The sequence below is a fragment of the Fistularia commersonii genome, chromosome 22, assembly GCF_037954325.1.
Source record: "Fistularia commersonii isolate RoL2024-O1a breed Wild chromosome 22, RoL_Fcom_v1.0, whole genome shotgun sequence".
Lineage (NCBI taxonomy): Eukaryota > Metazoa > Chordata > Actinopteri > Syngnathiformes > Fistulariidae > Fistularia > Fistularia commersonii.
In genome coordinates this window covers 8,820,369-8,844,094 of record NC_141305.1, presented here as the reverse complement: position 1 = coordinate 8,844,094, position 23,726 = coordinate 8,820,369, and the positions used below count along the sequence as shown (strand labels likewise).

Sequence of the window (23,726 nt, the reverse complement as noted above, 5' to 3'; positions counted from 1 at the left end):
CCGTCTCAGTAGACGAATTAAAATGTTTCGGCAAACCCACTCTCATGTGTGATAATTCTTTAGGTCAGCCGTTATGCGCTTCTTTCACTCACACACACACACACACACACACACACACACATACACTCACACACACACACACACACACACACACACACACACACACACACACACACACACACACACACACACACACACACACACACACACACACATCGTGAAAAGAACGCACAGAAATGCATTTAATGTGGGGTTAAAAGCGACCAGTTGCATGGTTAAAAACCAGTTAAAAGCGACCAGTTACACGAACCAGTAAAAAGTTGCACGTAAGTTCAGCATCTGTTCTGGGGAAAAAAAAAAGCTTTTGCATTATGTACCGGTAGTTGTAGATTTTTCCTTACTTTATTTTATTAAAAGTTTTCAAAAATTCTTTCCAGTCACATCCTGCTGCATTTATATCTCATCTGCGCCTTATTTATGTACAATTTCTTTTTTCTCTTAAAAATTAGTAGGTGTGGCATATATATATATATAGAGAGAGAGAGAGAGAGAGAGAGAGAGAGAGAGAGAGAGAGAGAGAGAGAGAGAGAGAGAGAGAGAGAGAGAGAGAGAGAGAGAGAAGAGAGGTAAAGGTTTATATAAGTCTGTTAGAAATAGGATTCTGCAGCTAGGGTCCCTACATGTTCCTTACTCCTTTTCAAAGTCACAGGTTTTACTAGAGCCTGATTTAAAGAGAAAGGACCAATCAAAATCAAATAAAAGATTAGTCTGTAATTCCATCATCTCTGTTGCTAGAGTACAACATGTTTAACACACTTTGCGAGCAGCACATTTATCGGCAGAATGAGTTTATTAACCTAAACTGGATATACCTTTCTATCAATTCTTTTACAATTTCAAGTTTCTTATTCGTTACCAATCTGGATAAATGGATCCGATTACAGTCAGACAGTTTCTTGCAGATTTTTTTTTCGTGTGAATTTCTAAAAGACGACTTATTGCTTGTATACATTTTCCCAAGATACCATCACAATTTTCAACATTTAAAGAACACGGTAAGATACAAGAGATGATGTCATCACAATCTCTTGTTTAGGAAATTTTGTGTATGTCTGCTCGCTTTTTTAAGTACGGGTATGTCCTGTTTCTACTGAAGCAAACCTGAGAAGTGATGCCAAACTCAGTCACTGTCCCTTGGCATCCTGCTAATCTCTGTCCTCACAGAGTCTGGCAGGTCATAGTAAACCCTTCTGACGTCAAAGTTGGTCCTGTAAGGCAGCAGGTCTGCAAGTGTCACCGAATCATTCTGGCCTGTCCACACCGTTAGACTGTGGCTGCAAAAATGAAAACATTTTGTTCAAATATCTCAACAAAACCACTAGACTTTCAGAACTTTTTTGAGGAGCCTTTTTCATATCGGAACAATGTGTTGCAGAAAAATGAATTCATTTTCATTTTCTTTTGTCTCTTACACACTGGATTATTGTAACTGTCTCTTGTCAGGAAGTCACTGTGTATCAGTCACTGTTAGTTATAACAGAATCATTAAGAAGTGTTTTGGAATGTATGCATTAATCATTGAAATTATTTACATCTGCTTTCACCATTTAATTAATCTGATGAAACTGAATATTTAAAGCAAATAAAAGTGTTAAACAAGAAACACAGTAATGGTCGGTGTGTTTCAGTTTGCATTAAATATATCAATGTAGTTACTGAAGACCACATATGCCTGTTGCTATATGAACAATCATGGAACTGGGGCAAATCATTATGGCTGCAGCAGATAGCCACACACGTACACGTGCACAATACTGGGACTAAATCAGGTCATAATGCAGTTAAATCATCATTGCTGTACTTGTTCTGTGTGTGTGTGTGCTCAAAGATGGTCACCTATCTTCCTGCTGCAGCAGCCATGTGAGCTGGGAGAGCGACTGGTCCAGTAGGGCGGCCCTCACTGGGAAGGTGACTGCATGTCGAAGGGGTCTGCAAACATCCTGCATAGCTCGCACCATGTCCCAGCTGTAACCTGCCACGGGGTTCACGTCAAGACACAATGAACTCATTGCAATTCTGCAACTTGATTTTTTTCCAATACAAGTAAAAGTGTGGGATTCAACATCTTTTTACTTTTGAATAAGATATTTGTGATCACGTGCTACTGAAAAATATATATGAAGCCCAAGGGAGACCCTCCACAACTATAATGCCAAAACACATTTATTCATTCATTGACTAGCGATTATCCAACACTCAGGCTGGTTATTGGTCATCCTGTTGTCATTGGGCGAGAGGCGGGGGTGCACCCGGACCAGTCGATCAAAGGGCATATATAGAAGCATTCAACTATTCATTGTATGAGTCATGTCTCCATTTGAGCTTTTTAGACCGTAGGAGGAAATCGGAGAACCCGGGGGAAAACCTGAGCAGACACGGGGTCAACATGTAAACTCCACACAGGAAGGAACTGAGCCAGGACATGTGAGGCGGAAGTGCTAACCACTGTGCCACCATGACACCATCTAAACTTACTTTACCACTTGTTTAAATATTTGTTAGTATCAAGACTTCTGGAGCAGGATTGTTGATTTGACGTTGTTTAAATCAATAAACAAATGTAATTTAGGAGTGTTTCTGCACACTTTTAGTATTTTTTTGTAAATATAGGCTAGTATTTTCATTGTATGTAGATATAATTTATTGTATTTTGTGTATCTAAGTAGTTATTTAAGACTTATTTGCATTTTTTACTCAATGTGAGTTTATTCAATGCAATATTTTGCTGATATTCATTATTATTTACTTATTTGTTTTTATGAAATATTGAGCGACAGGAATCTGCACTTTGGCAGCACGCAGGCATTGTGGTTATCGCTCCTGCCTCACAGCATGAAGGACTATGGTTTGATTCCCACCGGGAGCCTTTCTGTGTTGAGTTTTGTCTGTGTCCTTCACCCAGTCCTCCTGCGCATTGTTTTATGACGAACAACAAAAAAATTATATATATATATAGCCTCGGCAGTTAGCAGTTGAAAAGCTCTGGGACGCGGGTCGATCTTCAGTCCCTTATGCAGTGTGTGGGTAAGATTGTAAGATCAACAGTTCTTCAATGAAAGCTGGGATAGGCTGCCCTAAGTGCAGGATTGGTGGTAGATTGATGGATGGATGGATGGATGGATGGATGGCATCTGCAATTTAGATATTTCAATAAATCGTAGCACTCCGAATGGACAGCATATAAATAGCAATTTTTAAATGTGCAGTAAGTTAAAATAGTAAATGCAGCCTCATGGGGGCACAGGCCAGTGTCTCCCCAAACCAGTCCCAAGCCCGGATAAATGCATAGGGATGCGCTAGGAAGGGCATCTGGTGTAAAACTTGTGCCAAAACTAAACATGTAAATTGAACCTAATCATCTCATACCGAATCGGTCAAGGCCTGGGTTAACGACCACCATTGGTGCCGATAACCTACAGGTTACCAGTGGAAATTGGGCTACAGTGGGTTTAAAAAAGGAGAGGAGGAAGGCGTGTTCCGAAGGCGAGAGAGAAGAGGAAAGGCAATAGTCTGGGACTGAGAATAGGAAAAGGTAGAGTTGGTCGACAGGATTTAGAGAAGAAAGGTGGATATACTGTGTGTCCCGGAGACCAGGTGGAAAGGTAATAAGGCTAGAAGCTTCGAAGCAGGTTTTAAGTTGTACTATCATGGTGCTGACAGGAAGAGAAAGTGAGTTTGTGAGGAATATTCTGGAGTTGAAAAGAATGTCAGATAGACTTATGAGTCTGCAAGAGGTGTGATGCTCATTTTTGTTAGTGGCTATGGACATGTTGGTGCAGGCAATAGAGGTGATGAAGAAGAGATGGACTGGTTTGGTATCCAGGATAGGTACGCAGAGGGACAGATGGTGGTAGACATTGCAAAAAGGATGGAAATGGCGGTTGTGATTTTTTTTTTTCCAGAAAAGACAGGAGCATAGGGTAACTTATAGGAGTGGAGCTAGACTACATACTGTATAGACAAGAGATCAGTGACTGCAAAGTAGATACATTCTGAATACCAGGAATATCTCCATGTAAACAGTGGTTGCACCGAAATTGTCTTCACCTGGGTTAAGTGTTTCAGGACTCCAGCCCGTAGTCCATCCTAGAGATAGCACAATATTTGAGGGGAGGGTCTCCAAGGCAGCAAGGAAAGACTGAGGGTCTAGAGGTGTGAACACACCGCCAGGACCAGGGAGCACATCTGCATTAATCCAAATGGGAAAAGCCACATCTGGGAACAATTCTTGAAGCAGAGCTACCGCTGGAGGCACCGCTTCCAGGCTGCAAGAAACCAAGCATGAGCAAACTGTAAGTGTCACAATAGCGCCATACCATACACAGATCTATGACTTGAATAACACTACAGAACATTGTGATACACGGTGGTCATGTAATTCAACTTTTATTTTCTTCCTCTGTTTCTTGCATATGTGTAAGTATTTCAGTTGATTATGATGTCATATTTTGCTTATGTTAGTTTTCATTATGCCAGCTCCATTTTTTTTCTTCCAAGTGGTTATTCTATAATCTAATATCTAAGTCAAGTTGCCTGCTTTGCCCGAATCTTAAAGGTTATTTTACATCATGCGGAAAAACCTGGTCTCATACATTCAGCAGACAAACACTACTGTTGATTTTATTTTACAGTTCTTTGTTAATTATGAAAAAAAGAACCTGTTTTTTAAGAAATCTACAAGAATTGACTTATCAAGCTTGAGGTAAGTGATATAAAAAAGCAGAAAGAAATGCCCATGAATCAATTGACTGCAAAAAAAAATCATGGCAACAAACTTCTCACCTCTTGAAGTCGAGTTTAATTCCCTTCTCATGCTCTTTGACTACTTCAAGCCATTCCCTCAGTGTGATGTCACTGTCTGTTTCCGGTGGGTGAGCCATCACTGGTTCTCTGGGGTCGTGACCTCTCATGATAATGTCAGCCTCAATCATGTGAGTGGACCCTGAAGGTTGAAGTTACAGTGAATGGAACAGAATGAGTTAAGCGGTTGCTTCAGCAAAACGCATAAATAGCATTAACGTAAAACAAGCCAGAAGCATGTCTTCATTAACGTTTCTCTTTGCTTCTTGATAATGTTTTTGAAAACATTTTAGGGAAAGCAAATTGGTGAACATGAGGCCATTTTCAAATAATCTCTCTCTAAATTTTAATTTACTGTCTTGTTTGTTTTCAAGGTTGCTTCTGCTTCTGAGTGTGTTTGCAGTGTATTTCCTCTACATGTTTCACTGTAAGGAAATTTGTCATAAACTTTAGGGAGGATCTTAATGCCTTTTTGAGGAACCATTCGAAGACATTCTGTCTTTTCCTCACTGCCACTGTCCTCTCCAAATCATACAGCATTGCTGGTCTTACCACCGTCTTGTACACCTTTCCTTTCATTATGACTTACTTTCTTTGATTGCATATTACCCCTGACACTTTTTGCACCAGTTCCAAGCTGCTTGAAAGCATTTCCCCACCTCTTTTCTGCAATCTCCATTGCTCTGGACTATTGACCTTAAGTACTTAAAATCCTCCAGTTTCTCTTTCTCTCCTGCTTTTAACCTCACTGTTCCCCTTGGAAACAGCATTCTTAACCCTTGTGTTGTCTTGCGGGTCAAAAGTGACCCATTACCATGTTTAGCTGTAGAAAAAAACACCTTAACCTATTTTTTTTCCAACTTGAAATTTTATGACTTTTCCTATAGAGACCCCATAATTAGAAAAAGTTATCCTTTTTTTTGTTTATGTTTCCATGTGGGCTGTACACCACTAGGGTACAAAGATTGTCTTATGGGTCATTTTTGACCCTTAGGACAAGGGGAGTAAACACAATGTTAAGATCGCACGAGGGTTAAAGCAAAGGCTGCATCTGTAGTACTCTTTCTAGGCATGAAATCACACTTCTTCTTTTTTTGGCTTTTCCCTTCAGGGGTCGCCACAGTGAATCAACTTTCTCCACCTAACCCTATTCTCTGTATCCTCCTCTCTCACACCAACTACTTTCCTCTTTCACTACATCCATATATCTTCTCTTTGGTCTTCCTCGAGACCTCTTGCCTGGCAGCTCCAATTCCAGCATCCGTCTACCAATATATTCTCTATCCCTCCTTTGAGCACGACCGAACCATCTCAGTCCGGCTTCTCTGACCTTCTTTCCAAAACATCAAACATGCGCTGTTCCTCTGATGGACTCATTCCTGATCCAAAGCATCCTGGTCACTCCCAAAGAGAACCATAGCATCTTCATCTCTGCAACCTCTAGTTCTGCCTCTTGTCTTTTCGTCATTGTAACTGTTTCTAGGAGCATGAAACCACACTACTGCTCACAAATACTGATTTCCCCACTGTCTTGAGTCCACTACTCTTTCCCATAACTTAAATGTATGGCCCATTAAACGATTATCAAATTGCACAATACAAATAATTGCCAAAAGGAAAAGTCAAGAGCTATACCGGATGTAAACATTAAAAAGATGGATTGCGCCAACTGAAATAAAGTTAGATACCTCTTGATGTATGTTAATATGTGGTAGTGATGGACTGACTCAGCGTGCAGTTATATCCTGCATTTCTCTATGAATCTGTGAACGAAGAATCACTTGATGCTCACCCCTCGCACTAAACGAACGACTCACTCAGTAACTCAACGAACGAACCGTTCAGTATCTCACAGTAACCCGTCTCGCTCACTAAAGTTTAGTGATGACGTGAGTGATTCGTTCGTTTAGTGGCTAAACGAACGAATCACTCAGTAGCTCCAAGTAGCCACTGACTCGGTAACTCAAATGATCCGACCCCCCCGATTCTATTCGAGTGATTCATAAACTCGTTTCCGTTGATAGCTTTAAAATAAAAGTCCCCGCAGATGACAGCGACAGGGGATCCCTCCGGTGATGTTGTGTCCGGTTACCGGTTACCGCCTCCGTCAATCTGCTCCGACTGTTGGCGGCGTGCGACCACCGGATCTCGGCGGCGTCCAGATTCGTTATCCGACGTCGACTCAGAAAATAGTCCAATGTCCGCTCGGACATTCTTGGTTGGATGTGTGTCATCATACGACACAAGAGCAACTGACCTAGTTGCACATAATCCCCTTTCTGACTTGCTTGACCCTTGTTACTTAAACAAATTCAGACGGAAATACTGGTCCCTTTGTATAAGTTAACCTTCGAGAACGATGGTACTTCTTTTGTTTTATATATTTCTAGCCGGTGCTAGTGTTAAGCATGCCGAGACGTCTTACGTCATTACGCTTTACGCCAATCAGAGACGCGAATTTTGTCCATAATGCTTGTGGGTAACGCAGTGCTACAACGCGAATAATCTTTTCAAATTGTATAAATCCTAAATTTGGTCCTCTGTCATTTTGTCTGCATATAGTTTCATTTTCTCAGTGAAGTACTTTCTAATTGAACGTTTTTAAATTCCAATCGCCATTCTCTGCTTGAACCGGACATACGGTTCGGGGGACTGAGCTACTTTCTAGATTCGAGCAAAACGGTATCTGTTGAAAAAAGTGGATTTATTTATTTAGAGTACATAAAGTTAAATTAAAACTAATTCAAGTACATGAATTTGTTGAGTAAAGGCAGATGTAATGACCCCCCCCATATTTTCCCATTTATTTTAGTTGATAAATTCACTTTTTATTGGATTGGTGTTCATAAGGTATTTTTTTTCTGAAAACAGCATGCGTGTTATTTTGTGTTTAGTTGCACAACCCTGAGAACGTTGCAGGTTTCATTGGAGGGCGTGTGTGATCTGATATCACCTTTAGCCTTTAAATGGTGGAACATCAAGAAGAGGTGAGAAACAGGACTTCTGACCACAGGTAAGCCATGAAAACTATTTTAGTTGTTTTCTCCATTTCTGGTGTCTCTATTTCGGTTAACATTCACAGCAGATCATACTGCAGCAGGCACTGTGTTCATATTGGTAATATTAAACAAATACAAGAACTGCCATATCTTTAACATGTTTTATTAGTGTTGTTTTTCTCAAGCTTAATTACCCAGATAAAGCATCATGCATCAACCATTTGTTTTTTGTGTCTTTATTATGATGCATTATTTGGAAACAGTATCTAAATTATTTATTAAGATAAGATGAGATAAACTTTATTGATCCCCATAGGGGAAATTCCTTTGTCACAACACCATAACAGTTATAATGTCTAAAAAAAAAGAAAAAAAAGGTGAAATAAATATGGATATGAATATAAATACAAAGACAGAAGATAGCAAGACATTCATGAATAAATAGATAGCAGATAAATAGACAGCAGACAACAACAACAGCAACAATGTCAGGGATAACAATGGTCAACATCGAGGAACAGTGAGGGTGAAAAATTCACATCTAGAACTAAATGACAATATAGAGTGACAAAAATAAATAGCAATGAATAATATAAATAAACAAAAATAGGCAGGATGTGTGTGGGCTGGGACCAACAAAGATAAGAAAGACAGCAGAGCTAGGGTGAGTTTGTGAATCGGGTAAGACCTCAGAGTTGTGTGCCGTCCAGATTACTGCAATACAGTCTGATGGCCGTGGGCACAAAGGAGTGTCTGAAGCGTTCGGTTCTGCACCGGGGTGGGATGAACCGTTGGCTGAAGGAGCTGCACATCAGCCGCAGCTCATCATGCAGGGGGTGGGAGGGATCGTCCAGGATAGCTCCCAGTTTTTCCTTCACCCTCCCCACTGCCACAGACTGAAGATAGTCCGGGTTCAGTCCCACTCGAGCGGGCTTTCTTCACTATCTTGTTGAGCCTATTGACCTCACAAGTCCTAGCACCGCCTCACTAGCACATTATACCGAAGAAGAGTGCGGTGGCTACCATAGGCTGGTAGAAGGTCTTGAGGGACCCACTACAGACACCAAAAGACCTCAGGAATAACTTCCTGCTCTGACCCTTCAGTGCATCAGTGCATCATTATGTGTTTTGAATTAGAATCTTTGTCTATCAAAGGTGATAAGAAAAGAAAACACAAAAAAAATAAGGGAGGACTAAAAGCAAATAATGATCAGTATGATCAAATGATATATATGAAGGGTACAGTTAAGCTACATAAATAATGTTAAAATACAAACTGAATTTCATCTCGGTGACTCATTTCAGCTCATCTCTGTGCTGGAAATTTTCCTCTCCATTATGAAGTTTTTTTCCCCAAATCTTTTTTTTTCCACTTTTCGATGAAGTGAAAAAACTTGTACACAGTATTTGTATCACACGAATGTGAAAGGAAGCAGATGTTATGTTGCGTTTAATGCAGGCCTTCAGCGTTTCGTAATCTTCCATCAGAGAATTGTTTGCAGGTGATAGCCCAAAGCTATGAGTGTCACTTTCCACTGGTGATTATAGCAGCTGGTGGCACAGTCTGGCTTTTAGTCCCAGAGTCCTCATACTGTCAAATTCCATGCTATGTCTGTAACTATATGTTGCCACTATCACGTATTTACAGGCCAAGAACATACTCAGAAGCAATTAAAATTTGAAAAACACAACCATTGAGTGTGAAAAGAAATGTGATTTTCAACTTTTTTTGATTTTTCCACATCACCAGCAACATGAAATGCCTTTATAAAGTATTTAGTTGAAATATAATGCCTCAACTGTCACTTACAGTAATATTACTACTACTACTAATCATAATAATTATAATAATGCATTATCGCATCAGTGAAAATAAACTTTACACAATGCGAATCTGGTAAATTCATCATTGTCATTGAACTATGTTATCACAAAACGGTAACGTAATGCTTTTGGCCCCTTTTAAAAATATGAACTTGTGGTAAAAATACCTGAAAAGACAATGATTTGCCTTTATACCTCTGAGACATGATAAAGTGATTAAAATTGTTGTGTTTCTAATTTACAGCCATGGCCCTTCATCTCTCCCTCCTCCTGACACTGAGCGGTGTGCTAGTCGCTCATGCCCAGTTGAAAGTGTTCGACCTTCGGGCGAGCGATCTGCCCTCTGACCTGCTTGGAATCACCGATGGTTATGTCAAGGTGTTCTGTGGCGCTGACACTCTGGGTGTGACTTCTGTGCGTGAGAACAACAAAAACCCATGGTGGGAGGAGGTGTTCTCTAATTTTAGAACGCAGGAGAATGAGGTGTTGAGGCTAGAGGTTCACGACAGCGACTTGGTGTTTGATGACCTGTTGGGGGTCTGCCAGAGACGGGTAAAGCTGGGGACCCACTACCACAGCTGCTTCCTGGAGAAAGGCGGCACCTTGCACTACTCCTACACCCTGGGCTGAGGAGATATTCATATGGCAGCGTTTATCCCGTTTGTTACCATCATTCAACCCAGTCAGTTAAACTCTCACAAACTCCCCTCTGGTCCCTTCATATGCTATCATTACTTTTCAATCTTTCGTCAAAAAATCAATTAAACAAACAACTAAAATAAACACTGCTGCAAATCTAAACTGTACGGTGTGTAAATGATTTCCCAATAATATTGATACTGACTTGAAAGTGAAAGTGATTATTCGATTGCTTGTACTACTTTACAGGGCTTAGTTCCTTTTAAACTCAATAATCCTTTTATGAGGACATTCCATTCATTTCAGGTTCACACATAATATTTCTAAAAATATAATGAAATGTCCTCATACATATATGGTATATACATATATACACATACATATGTTATATATATCTATGCACTTGGACACATAAACATGTTTTTAGGTATTTAAGTAGGCGTATATACATACAGACGTGTCTGTGCGTGAATACAGTATCTAAACAAAAGCTTGTTTTGTTAACATTCATTGGCTGAAGTGTACAAATAAATTAAAGATAAAATTGAATTTTAAGTCAAACAGAAAATTGTATGACAAAATGACAAGTCCTCATATACATACTGAGATGCAAGATATTCATGCAAGACATTCCCCAAACTGTAAAAGCTCCTATGATTTGATGCTAAGTGTGTATGTGGATGTGTGTAGTGTGTCACATTCATTTGGAAGGTGTGATGAAGCTGATATGAGCCCTTGGGTGTTAAACGTAGTAACAAGTAAAAGAATTGGATGACATCTACTGAATTTCAAGTAGCCAAAGAATGTGCTCAGTTGGAAATCACATCTACAGATGTGCTGATTCCTAGGCTTTTTTTTTTCTTTATTTTGAGAGAGTGAATGATTGTTTATCTTTACATGTTGCAACTGGCGACTGGTCCCGGGTGCATCCTGCCTCTTCCAGCAATGAATGCTGGGATACGCTCAAGCTCCCTGTGGACTGGAGCCCGAGGGCAGGATAAGCAGTATACATAATGGATGAATGACTATTATGTTGCTTTCCACATTTTTGACAATTTAAGGGATTCAGCTGTCTTTAAAAAGTGTTTATAGACCCAGACAATCTAATTTAGCCTTGCTGAGCTTACCTTCTTGCTGGGCCTACAACAAAATATTTTCATGGCCACAGACTAAAAACTGAAAGTAAGAGGGAAATGTGGGGAGTTTTACTGGAATCATGAAGTGCCTCCATCATCTTGACAAACATTCATCAGAGTAGTATTGACGGCAGAGACAGTATTTGTTTGCGGTATGGATTAACGGGAATGGCGAAGAATATCCCCATTAATTGAACTGTCCAGAAAGAGGAATGGATGTTGGAGCTGTGGGCAGAACAGCCCAGCTTGGACGATGTCAACTCTCCATTGTATCGTGACAGAATAAAGAAGGAAAGTGATGGGCTGAAACAGCAGAGGCACTGCAAATATCCGTTTAAAAGATTGAATAATGGGAAAAAATTGCTGTTGTCCTCTTGTAAATAGTGACGTTGTAAGATTCACAGTCTGTAAAGTCTTAAGTTCAGACTAGGCTGCGACTAAAATCTCTAAAACCTTGTCTTTAGATGTGGGCAGGTGTGAGATTGTTTTACCGGAGTCTTTTCCTAACCTTTTCAAAGCCTTTTGATGTATGGGTACCATTATCATATAAGTTTTTAAGGATCGGTGATGCATTACATTACTTACTTTTAAAGTACTTATAAAGCACTCTCACAACCATTTAATTAGAAGTTAACTTTGATCACAGCTGATACAGAAAACACTGACTATAAATGAGCCACATGGCAAATTGCTAATGTTTCATTTTTTGTGCTGAAGTTAAACTGCAATGCAGTCGAGTGTCTTTGGGAAGATTAGAGGGAAGTTAGTTTCGGCCTGAACAAATCCAGCTTTTCCCAGGCTCAGGTTTTACCCATAGGCCAGCTGTTGCAACTTGTGAGAACAGAAAACATTCGCAGATTTTATGTAACAGTTAAACAAACACACTCACGCATATGTAGTTCAATGATCAGCTTTCTTTAAGACAGCTGAGGATAACACGATTGCCTCACAGTGAGAAAAGGTCCTATTTTGAGCCCAGTCCTTTCTCCATAAGGTGAGGTTGGTGCAGGGGTAGGCAAACTACAGCCCGTTGGTCTTTTTAACCCGGAAAAGATTGGCTAAGAATTCATACTTGATGTGAATAATTGGATCAATGAATGTGGAATCTCAAACAGGAGATTATTTCATTTTTGGAGCGAGTTGAGAACACTTGAGAATGTTCCTGAGCTGAATGACACAGATTGGCTTTGTGATTTAGCCTTTATTGTGGACATATTGACACACATAAATGAGCTGTTTGTGAAACTACAAGGGAAAAACCGGTTTGTGCATGAAATGCAAGCAAACGTCAGAGCCTTCAAAACCATGCTGGTTTTATTTTCAAAGCAAATATCAGACAAGTCTGATATGTACTAATAACAAATACGTTGTTTTTTTTTTTTATATGTATCTTATCTTGTGGTGACCTGGACCATCTGTCAAATTTCAAAAGTCAATGCGGTCCCTGAGCCAAAAAAATTGCCCACCGCTGGGTTAGTGGCTGAATTTGTATTTTTTCCCCCCAGATATAAATTACTTGAAAATCAAAATTTTCTGTTTGTACGTATCTGTATGAGGGTTTCCCCCGAATGGCAGCTGAAATCGGATCCCACTGAGTGCAGACTAAACTGTTGACAATAACTGGATATTTCTTTCAACAAAGCCAGTTTCAATGATGCAACACATCATTCTTTAAATATTTCTCATGTTTTTGAGCAAGTTAGTTATATCATTAATCTGTTTCTCTTGCTGGAAAAAAAAGGAAACCTGTACTATTACGTAATATTTCCCATATAATTACCCCATAGTATTTACTACACACACTACATTCAAGTATTCAAAGTGTTTATTGTCATGTACATAGAAAGGAAGCTTGTTACCCGGTACAATGACATTCTTACTTTGCTACTTTTCCAGGCAATGAGTGCCTGGTAAAATGACATATAATGACACTATTAGAATAACAACATTGTGACAATGATTAACAGCATGATAGTAAACACAATTTCCCATGTAATATTGTTGTGACAAGAGATTAGCAGGGGTATGATCTCCCTCCTGTCCAAGTGTATGAGCGTCACACTCACTACCGTGTTACACGTTACGTGTGAGAGGGAAATGAAAGATGAGATGAAAACGGAAAAAAAGGTTTGATCACCATTGAGAGCAAGGCTTGTGTGGCTGAACGCAAACCGACGTGGAAGGTCCACCCGCGTAAACAACACCTGAAACAGGTGTGTTTTATCAAGGCCGTTCAGGTATGTAACATGCTGCTTCATAGCGACAGGGCGAGGCGGTAAAGAAGCTAATCGAGCTCGATTATGTGCAACACAAACCTTAAGTTTGATTGTATTTTACAGAAGTCTCTTTTTTGATACCCCGCATCGGAACTGTTGCTCCCTTTGGCGGAACAAGCGGTGATCCTTGAAAACATTGTTGTTTGGCCAACTTTTAACGCTGCGGCAGGCGCTTACGTTATCATTCGAGGCCGAAATTGTATAGACACCATTATAAAAACTTGCTTTTTGAATCGTTCGCAGTAATCTGAGTAATTTCCGCATTTTCCGTCAGAGTGACGGTAGAACTTGAAAACCCATGCGGTCGACTTCAAACAGCAGAGAAGTCTGAATCCTGTCCCGAACAACTGCCCTCTACTGCGCATGTGCGAATCTCGACAAAATTAATGGGAAAGCGGGAGGCTACACTGTCTTCATTCTGACGATGTGTCTTAATCGTCTTCACTTCATAGTTTATCAACGTCGACTGAAAGCGAGCGTAGATAAATAAACAAATAAAACGCACAGTAACTGAACGGGAAATTCAAACGTAGATACATAGCGACGGGGTGAGTCTTTATTTGTCTAGAAATATATTATTACCGGCTATAATTGAATGTACACTCAATTACCGGAGTCAAAAGATGGTTTACTAGTGATGTGTAGCGCCGGCTTTTGCCTTTGAGGATGCGATATATTAATGATAGTATATAACACATTACTGAAGGTTTCAAATAAAACCAAATCTTCAAATATCGACCTCAGATAATGGAAATTTACCGTCGACTGTTTACCCAAGACTATAACGGGGTCAGCGAGAGGACGGTGAATCGTCACACCACTTTTTCATCTCTGACGAAAGACGCACATGCGCAGTACGAGTCGTTACAGACCCCACCGGATTCCAGGAGAGGGCGTCCGATCGCTGGAAACACGACCACTCGTCTTATCCCGGGTGCTAGTTGCAAGAAGTAACGGAACTGATATTTACAGCGTCCGCGGGTGACTTCACATGGACAGGCGGGTATATTAAAATGGGGAAATTGGGGATTCACAGCAATTCGTCAGTCAAAACAAGGTCTCTCCGTGTGAGCCGTCGTGAGGACCGATTGTTAGCAAAGCGAAGAGGAAACTTAGCCGGCGGTTAAAGATCCGTCTGCAGGATCTGGTAGGTTGAGGCAGCTTCATGTTTTTGTTCATATTAACTTGGTTCGTGGCGGGTGTCATTACTTTAACGGTTTGACATGTAGTTTATTTTTCAAACCATATTACCTCATGTATTGTTACACTCGTGGCTTGAGCCGATTACCTGTACTAAAGGCAGTTAATATATAATGGAGTCCCTCTTTTGTAATCAAATTTATTTTCAACTCCTTTGCTGATCAGTTTGCCTTATTCATTCACTGGGGAAAACTGCTGACATTTAATGAAGAAGTAAGAAACACCTTTCGCGCAAGGCATGTAGGAAGTTTCTCTGGAAAGCAAACATCCTGCTCAGGCGGACCACTGAACAGGATTAGTCATTTGCAAACAGCTGTCTCTGTGTCATCACATCACAAGGTGACCATCACCAACACAAGAAGTTACACTCATGTTTTCCCATGTTGTTTACCTTGTTTCGTAAACATCCAGATCTGATTGGCAAAATTACATTTGGAAACCAGGAAGATAGGACGCGCGCGTATGTGTTTGTATGGGTGTGTGTATTATGGTCTTCATATGTATATGTATATGTATCAAGATGATGATGAGACTTGTGTGAAGACCTTTAACAATCATACATGATTTAAGTAGCACAATGTTCTTTTTTGCTGTAGCACAAGAGTAATTCTAAATTTTATTTTGACACTGTATTTTTAAGTTTCATTGTGCTTCGTCATTTTTGGTGCTCTTGATGCAGGTTTAATTAATACTGTACATTAGAGGAATTATGTATTCCTTCTTCTTAAATGACAAATAGCATACAGTGAAGTTCATTATTTATAGCTCAAAAATAATCTAATACACTGTAAATGGGAATAAGGGTTGGTCCACTAACACCTTATCCAACTCATTGGAAAATGACCACTGCAGTGTTGCATGCTGGCTGTACAACTTGACTCTTGATGTGGTTTAAATCATCTTGAATACAAAGCATAAAAGCTTGGCAAAAATCTAAACTATGTGAAGGTTCTTTTTTCTCTTTATACATACGACCTACTGCTGCTGTTTTCCTTGCACGGCTGTATAACTGCACTGCCACTTACTGCAGCTGTTCACTGCTTTACATAGCCGACATACTATAGACCGTAATTTCTAGATGATTTAGCCCACCTGAATATAAGCCGCACCCGTTTAATATGAATAAATAAATATATGTGTACATATATGGGCTGCACTTGTCTATAAGCCGCAGGTGTCCATGTTGAAACTTGCAATATTTACATAGAAAGATGTTACACAGAAACATATTTTTTAACTTTTAATTAAATACATACCGGTTACATCCACAAATATGTACCGGAAATGCTTTTTCCCAAACAGTGCCTGTAACACGGCTGATGACAAAAATTAATAATAAATAACACAAGTAAAAGTCCATTCATCCATCCATCCATCTATCCATTTTCTATCCCCACTTTGTCCTACTCCAGCTGATCGCTATCTCCATCTTCCTCCTCTGCACTAAAACCATTAAAGTTGTCTTTTTCAGTATCGGAATATTCATACATTCTCAGAATTTCACTGAAATTTCATTGGTCTAATGTGACAAGGCTAAAACTCGTTACCCCAAAAAATCCATAATTTTAGCAGCATCATTGTTTAAGCCCCAGTGTTCAAAGCATGTTAAAAGTAGCTGCTTATAGTCTGGAAATTACGGTAGCTATCACTTGCACCTTACCTACCTGCACTCTACTGTAATATATATCTGGACACTGTAAGCTAATGCCTATGCAAACTGAATGTTTCTCTGTACACACCTGCTGTGTACAGAATGACGATAAAGTCAGTCTAAAGTCAAAAGGCTCTCAGTCATCCAGATCCTGCTTTATAGTTGGCAACTTGACTTGATCTTTTCTTGCCTTGAAATATTTATTTCCCCCCTCATCAGAGAAGCTTCCTCAGTTGTACTAGAACTACCTGGGCCTGGTAGAAATGAAGAAGCCTCTTGGATTATATATCTGTATATATCAATAGGTATATAATGTCTATTTTTTTCACAACTGTTTTTGACGTTTTCAAAATTTTGACACATGATGAAAGACAGCGGCATTAAAAATGCATTACTGTCATGTAAAACATAATTGTTTTGGGGGGAAAATGCTTTTCTATTTCAAATTCAACCTTAGCCTTTCATCATTGGCACTGGCAAAATTTAGCATGGTGGGATGTTCTTGTCATGGTGGCAGTAAAGGACTATCTTATATTGTAATAGGATTATATAATTCATTTAAATTGCAGACATTAAATAAGGAGTCAACAAAATATTTTGTGATTGTTACTCATTTTTTGATGTATGTGTCGTCTATAGCTATCAATTGCAGCAATGCCACAACCCAGGATGTTGCTTGTTGTGACTGGAGATGATTTTGGCTATTGCCCCCAGAGGAATCAGGGGATTGTGGACTGCTTCCAGGCTGGAGGCATTTCCAATGTGTCCTTGCTTGTTAATGCGTCTGCTGCTAAAGATGCGGCAGATCTGGCTAAAAGGTAAGAAAATCTAAAAACACTCTTGTTGAGTCCCATGTCCTTGTCAAATATTCCAGATCTGCTAACACAAGTTAATTAGTGCTAGTCTGACAGATTATTCTTTGATTGATAGGGGCTTGTTTTCTTTCTCCCCTATGAAGCAGTCAATTGTTTATCATCTGTGTAAAGTGACTGTTACTTTGCATCATAATTAATTTTTTATGCACAGGCTATTCAAGTGGTTTTGATTAGTCGCTGCCAGTAGCTTCTCAATAATTGATTCATTTCTTTGTGGAAGACTAGTGGGGGACTACATGTGCAGATCTGCACTCGATTTACTGAAAAATAATGAAAATATTTGGAAATGACCAAAAAAGATGTGAGTTCTTCCTTGGCCTGTGCGTCTCCCCTCATTTGAGCTTAATGTTATCAACTGAAGAACCTCGAAAGTCAGTAAGTCAGTCCCCATTGGCCATTAGAACTGCAGAAGCCTCTCGGATGAGGGGTGGAACGTCTTCAAGTGAAGAAATTCAAGTCCGGTTTCCAAGACAAGAGGATTTCAACCAGAAGTCAGAGCACATCATTTTCTTGGACTACAGTAACAGTAATGTTTTGATATTATCTGTTGCCAGTATATGTTAAAAAGCAGCTTTTTACCGAAATTAGTTCACATTATGCCAAAAGTTGTTGGACATCTGTGTTCAATATTCGACATTATGGGTCCATGTGTGATTTATAACCAAAAATGTTTGCGCATTCTTACAAACCTATGGTTTGCTCATCCATAATTATCATCCTGTCCATTATCATCCTGTGGCTGTCCATTGTATTTGAAGCAGGAATAATGGATAGTGCTCTCACTTCATTGCAAGAAGGTTTAGCTCCACCGGGGGCCTCTCTGTGTGGCGTCTGCATGTTCTCCCCATGATTCTGGGTTTTCTCTGACTTCTTCAGTTTCTTCCGTTAGCACAAAAACAGTCAAAAGGTACTCAAAATTGCCCATTGGTAGGAGTGAAAGAGAATGGCTGGATGTCTTTTTATGTGGCCATGTCATCATCTGGTGACCAAGTTAAACGCTGCCTTTCAACCAGTGTGAGGTGGGATTGGTTTGAGCACCCCTGCAATTCAGTATATGCCATAAGCTGAAGTGAGGACGAATGATTGACTGATTTCTGGTGCTTAAATTGTCTATCTAAACAAATGTGATATGAACGTTTCTCACTTGATGTTAAAGAAATGAGCTGTGATTGTGCCTTTTTTTTCTTACAGACACAGCATCCCTATTGGGCTCCATGCCAACCTGTCAGAGGGTATTCCAGTATGTCCTAGCCTCAGACAGGCCTCCACCCTTGTCAATAATGACGGTTTCTTTCATGGGAAGATGGGCTTTCGTCAGGCTTTGGAAAGACATCAGCTCAGCATGGAGCAGGTAAGGAAATCAGCGCCAATACATTACTCATTGTCATCTGTCCCACTTTTTTGAAGTTCACACCTAAGAATGTAATTGCAGTATATAGTTGCTGACTGACTGTGTGCCAGAGGGATTCCTGTGGCCTGACATCTGCTGTGAATGTGTGTGCATTTTTATTTTGGCAGGTGGAGTTAGAGTTGAGAGCCCAAGTCAGGCTGTTTAGGGAACTGACAGGTCATTTGCCCCTCCACATGGATGGACACCAGCATGTCCATGTTCTCCCAGGTAATCTCATAGTCTCATTGTATCCCTTTGTTCTGATTTGGAAAACAACCCCAACTAAGAGCAACATCATTACATTTCACAAAAGTATGGTTTACAATTTCTATTTCAGTGCGTTTAAGTATTGGCACACAATATGAGGGACTCAACCAATAGGCTTAACCATTTTTTGCCTTTGTGTTTTTAATGCTTCCACAGCATTGCAGGACTTTAGGTTAAACGTTGAAATCTAACCTGCCTGGGTGCCATAAAGATGTTACTTTAGCATCTTCCAGAGAGAGAGGATAGCTACTGGAGTAAACATCAAATTTGTGGTTCTTTTCGTAGTCTACAATTTGACTTAGCCTTATAGACATTTTTGTCCTTCTTTTCTGTTAAGACTATTTTGGGAACTTCATGAAGAGCAACGAAATTACAGAACAACTGCTCTGATGACTGACACTGATTTACTTTGTGTGCTGATGTCACTCGCAGTTGCATTCATATTTTAATTCCAACCCAATTTTTACATTAAACAGGTGTAAAAATATATTGGTGGCCTGTGTAACAAACCATAAGCTAGCCTCAGCTGCAGGTCTTGCACAGTGTTCTGTTGTTGTCATGGCCGCAATACCAACGACTCTCCAATAACTTTTGTGACTTTGTTTGGACCTCAGCCCAAAAGTGTAGCTCAAACTTACGAAACAATACAAACGAGCCCAAAACTCTGATTAGGAAAACAAACATTTCCGATTTTTATTCTAATACAGGAGTACAGTTTTGTTGTTCGAGTCCTTAGTTATGTACTGACACTAAACTTTGTTAGATAACTATTCTGGGTCCTTGTAACCGAGCTGGAGTGCTAGTAAGCAAGGTAGGTATTCAAATTCGCAGACATACAATGATTAAGTGATTCAACTTTAACAGCTTTTACCTGAAATTCGCCTCTGGCACAGTTACATCTGAGCGGCACCAACTAGAGAAAGAGATCATCACTGGATGTACCATTTCACTGATACTCTTTGCCCTGGGCTTGAACATGCTGGTCAAGTCTGCCAAGCCTTGTGGGATCTGTGGCGAACGGTCAGGCAGGACTGGGAAGCATACCAACAATCCACCTTAGCAGGCTCAAGGGCAATGAGAGGCGGAACCGAGTCCAGCTCGAAGTGAGGGCTGGAGTCGAAGAGCAGCGTGCAACCCAGTGGGTGCGGTTGAGGCAACGAGGCACTTTGCCCAGATGGGAAGAAGCCATGGACAGGAAGATCTCATGGCCTGAGCTGTGTAGGGCTGAACCCCTGCACATCAGATTTCTCATCCATTCCGTTTACAATGTCCTGCCCAGCCCATCAAACCTCTTCCTTTTGGGCAAGATCAAAACCACAGCATGTCCCTTGTGCCAAGGAAGAGGAATACTGGAACACATTCTCACCAGCTGTCCTAAAGCGCTCGGGGATGACCGCTATCGCTGTCGCGATACATATACGAGAGTTTAAATTGTTATTGCTGTGTTGCAGAAGTGCGTGAGGTGTTTGCTCAGGTCCTGTCAGACCTCAGGATCCCCTACACCCGTGTTCCAGTTGAGCAGGGCCTTCACAAGTGCCCCTGGCTGCCGGCACCTCTCCTCAGGTTCTACTCTCAGGTGGAAAAAGACGCCCGGGACTCAATCCCTGTCTTCCTGCGCTACGGAATCAGGTCTGAGCCCTATAGTTCTCTACATCTTTCTGTGAGGGTACACTGACATCAAAGGGAAAGTATTGCATTTTTTGTGTAACAGATTTTTCATAGGGTCCAAAATTACAGTATGATGAAGGGGAGGGGGTTGAAAGTTTTTTAAAGGGTATTTTTACACGACCGTCTGTGTGAAAGACTCAAAACAGATGAATACCTTCAAACTAATAAGTACCAGTTCCTACTCATATAGTTTAGTTGGAATTACCACCCCATCAAATTTGAGTTATGTCATGTATTTAAGAGGTTTTGCTTAGTTATTTGTTGATGTTGTGTTAAATGAACAAAGGAGAGCCCATTCTTTAATTTCTTACTAAACCCCAACACCTAAGGCATGAACCCCTTTTTATGTCCTCAGGTGGCCTGATGTGTACCTTGGACTGAGCACTATGGGTCAAAACATGTCAGTCTCAAATCTGCAAAGGGCACTCAGTCTCGCCATGGCTGCAGGGCCCTCAGGCACAACCTCCAGGGGCTACAACACACCTGCAGCTGACCCACCTGTAGTCACGGCTGAGCTGATGGTGCATCCTGGTTACCCCAGTCACCCACAGCAGGGTGGCTGTGGAGAAGGACCTGACGACTTCTCTCAGTCTCCTGACAGGCAGCATGAACTGAATGTGTTGATAGATCCGTCTCTGCTGGCTCTCTACAGCCAGGAGCGGGTGCAGTTTTGTGCCTTCAAAGACCTCTGACTGCTGGCTCTCAACCTCTAACCTGTACTGTATTGTCTCAGAAGCTACATGTTGAAATCACAACCAGCACACATTAAATGTCTGCCTCCAGCACAACCTCACAAACACATTTAGTACACTTCATTTGAATTAATCGCCATTTTTCAAAAAACATGAGCAATATTTTTTTCAAAGTCACATTCCGCATTTATTCGGGTGCCTCACTGAAGTTTTACTGGCCATCAGAATTAAATGAATGGATGTGAGTCTAATCAGCTCTGTATTTTATATTAACACAGAACAATAGAAAGGATATATAATGGTTTAATGTGATCAAATGTATTATTTATGTCAGGAGAAGATATTTAGTAATTTAAAATATGCATAAATGATTTTATAAAAAAATTGTAATAAATCCCCCTACCCTATGAGTTGAAATCATACATACAGCTAAAACATTTTGTGAACATTAAATAAAATCAATGGCCTGTGTTTGCCTATGACTGTAAAGTATGGTAGAGTACGGTTGTCACTAATGGATGCAGCTTGATGCGAGAATGAACTGGTGGCGCTTGTACGCAGCCTCACCCTGGACTGTCCTCCATTGTGATTTAGACTCCACGTGTGGTGTCGCATTCAAAGTTGTAGAGCTTTTCCATTCACGGACAAAGTAATTTGTTTTTGCTTATATTTTGGGGCTCCATCATTTGCACAGTATCAAACATTCCCCCAGTTTGATTTAAAGGTAAGTAAAGGTAACATCAGCATTCAATGTGTGAGAGATTAATTATACTACGAATTTACCAAGTGCTCTTTGATTGTAGGGCTTTTATGTGGATGACCGGTCATGAAATTCCAGAAATCGATTTCTATAGCTTTAGGATGATTTGATAAGCTGAAATTAAATACTATCTTTGAAAAAAAAAAAAAAATTGGATATATTTGCATCAAAATGTCCCTCATGGAGTATAAGAGGTAGTAATGATAATGATAGTAAACTTAATTTGTTTTATACTTCAAGAAATACAAGTATGAAACATACAAATAGTACTGAACAATAGACAATAGAATAAAGAAATAAACCAACAATCAACTGGACAAACTGTTGCGGTAGAACGTAAGTTACAAGCCATTTTCCAAGATGTTTTTATTCTTTTTCAACAGTCAGTCTATATTGTCCACACGTTAAATTGTAGTTTGTTCACAGAGTCTTGTGTGGTTGTGTGGTACACTTTGGATTTACATTTCTCATATTATACATGCAGTGGTAGGGATTTTGCAGAGTGAACTAATGAAAATGTGACTAAGAAGTAGAAACATTTTAATGAAAATATGTCTGAACCTAAAAATTAAGCAGGAAGCCGATGATACAAAACATTAATAAGAGGGCATGCATTGATACTGTCACCTACTAATTGCTCTGAGATATAAAAAGTGTTGGATACATGATACTTGTCAGCACGGTGCTGTTGTATGTGCTACTTTACAATGTTTAATGCCATTGATCACATGCTGCTGAATGTGGGTCTGATTTGCAAATAGCAAGTGTGGAGGTCCTTCATAAAGGTGCATATTTCCTTGCATTGCAATATTCGAATCAAAACAAGAATCATAACTGGTAATAATAAATTGTGTCCTACCCATTGTTATTGCTTGTCCACTGACATCTACAACTCAGCTGTGGATTCATTCAAATTTAATAACACAATAAGGAGGTAAACCTATATTTCCTGGGTTTATACCATTAGCCAGGAATAATAAGGAAATTTTAGTGCATATGTTCTTAGTAGAATTGGTCTAAAATAAAACATTTGAGAAATGTAAGAAATGTCTAATGAGAGAGAGTGGTTATATTAGGCCCTGTAATTGACTGGTGATAGAACCAAGGTGTACCCCAACTCACTCGGTGTGACCCTAAGAACAAGAGAGGTGGTGAAGGCAATGAGTATCTGAATGGTCGAAGATTAATTGATATAATTTTTTAATATACTATAGGATTCACTTGTCTACATATGCATCTGTGCACAAATAACCTCTTCAAATATTCAATTGTGATTTGACAACACTGTTTCAACCCAACATGATCGTTTTACATCACCTATTCAAAATCCTTATTATGAGCAGTTTAATTCTATTTTATATGTTACATCAGGATTGAATGTAAAAAGCAGTTGACAGGTTAAACATCCTGGAGGGACACCCGTGGATTGCTCAACATTCTACAAGTAAAGTGGTACATTAGTGATAGACAACAAAATTATTATTGAAAG

At 39.9% G+C, this 23,726-nt stretch overlaps 3 protein-coding genes across 6 annotated transcripts; 2 read left to right on the top strand and 1 right to left on the bottom strand.

Moving 5' to 3' along the window:
- Window positions 1–163: 163 nt before the first annotated feature.
- On the bottom strand, window positions 164–7,097 carry fam151b (family with sequence similarity 151 member B). 2 transcript variants are annotated; one of them, XM_086169971.1, is made up of 5 exons: window positions 6,953–7,097; window positions 4,843–5,002; window positions 4,108–4,325; window positions 1,897–2,032; window positions 164–1,334 (listed from the first exon to the last, which is right to left on the bottom strand). In XM_086169971.1, the coding sequence occupies exons 1-5, from the start codon at window positions 7,095–7,097 to the stop codon at window positions 1,181–1,183; spliced, it is 813 nt and encodes a 270-aa protein (XP_086026097.1). In that variant the 3' UTR covers window positions 164–1,180. The 2 variants fall into 2 exon arrangements, with proteins under 2 accessions (XP_086026097.1, XP_086026098.1); XM_086169972.1 differs by lacking the exon at window positions 6,953–7,097 and adding an exon at window positions 6,549–6,869.
- Window positions 7,098–7,201: 104 nt separating this feature from the next.
- LOC147221620 (perforin-1-like) lies at window positions 7,202–10,442 on the top strand. Its single transcript, XM_086169973.1, has 3 exons — window positions 7,202–7,222; window positions 7,755–7,873; window positions 9,928–10,442. Exon 3 carries the CDS (start codon window positions 9,930–9,932, stop codon window positions 10,311–10,313), a length of 384 nt encoding a protein of 127 aa, XP_086026099.1. The 5' UTR covers window positions 7,202–7,222; window positions 7,755–7,873; window positions 9,928–9,929; the 3' UTR covers window positions 10,314–10,442.
- Window positions 10,443–13,394: 2,952 nt separating this feature from the next.
- On the top strand, window positions 13,395–21,966 carry ydjc (YdjC chitooligosaccharide deacetylase homolog). Of its 3 annotated transcripts, XM_086169860.1 has the most exons (7): window positions 14,631–14,881; window positions 15,100–15,273; window positions 17,225–17,403; window positions 18,652–18,811; window positions 18,979–19,078; window positions 20,569–20,746; window positions 21,141–21,966. In XM_086169860.1, exons 3-7 carry the CDS (start codon window positions 17,240–17,242, stop codon window positions 21,475–21,477), a joined length of 939 nt encoding a protein of 312 aa, XP_086025986.1. In that variant the 5' UTR covers window positions 14,631–14,881; window positions 15,100–15,273; window positions 17,225–17,239; the 3' UTR covers window positions 21,478–21,966. The 3 variants fall into 3 exon arrangements, with proteins under 3 accessions (XP_086025987.1, XP_086025985.1, XP_086025986.1); XM_086169861.1 differs by lacking the exons at window positions 14,631–14,881; window positions 15,100–15,273 and adding an exon at window positions 13,395–13,695; XM_086169859.1 differs by lacking the exon at window positions 15,100–15,273 and having other exon boundaries at window positions 14,625–14,881.
- Window positions 21,967–23,726: the final 1,760 nt, after the last annotated feature.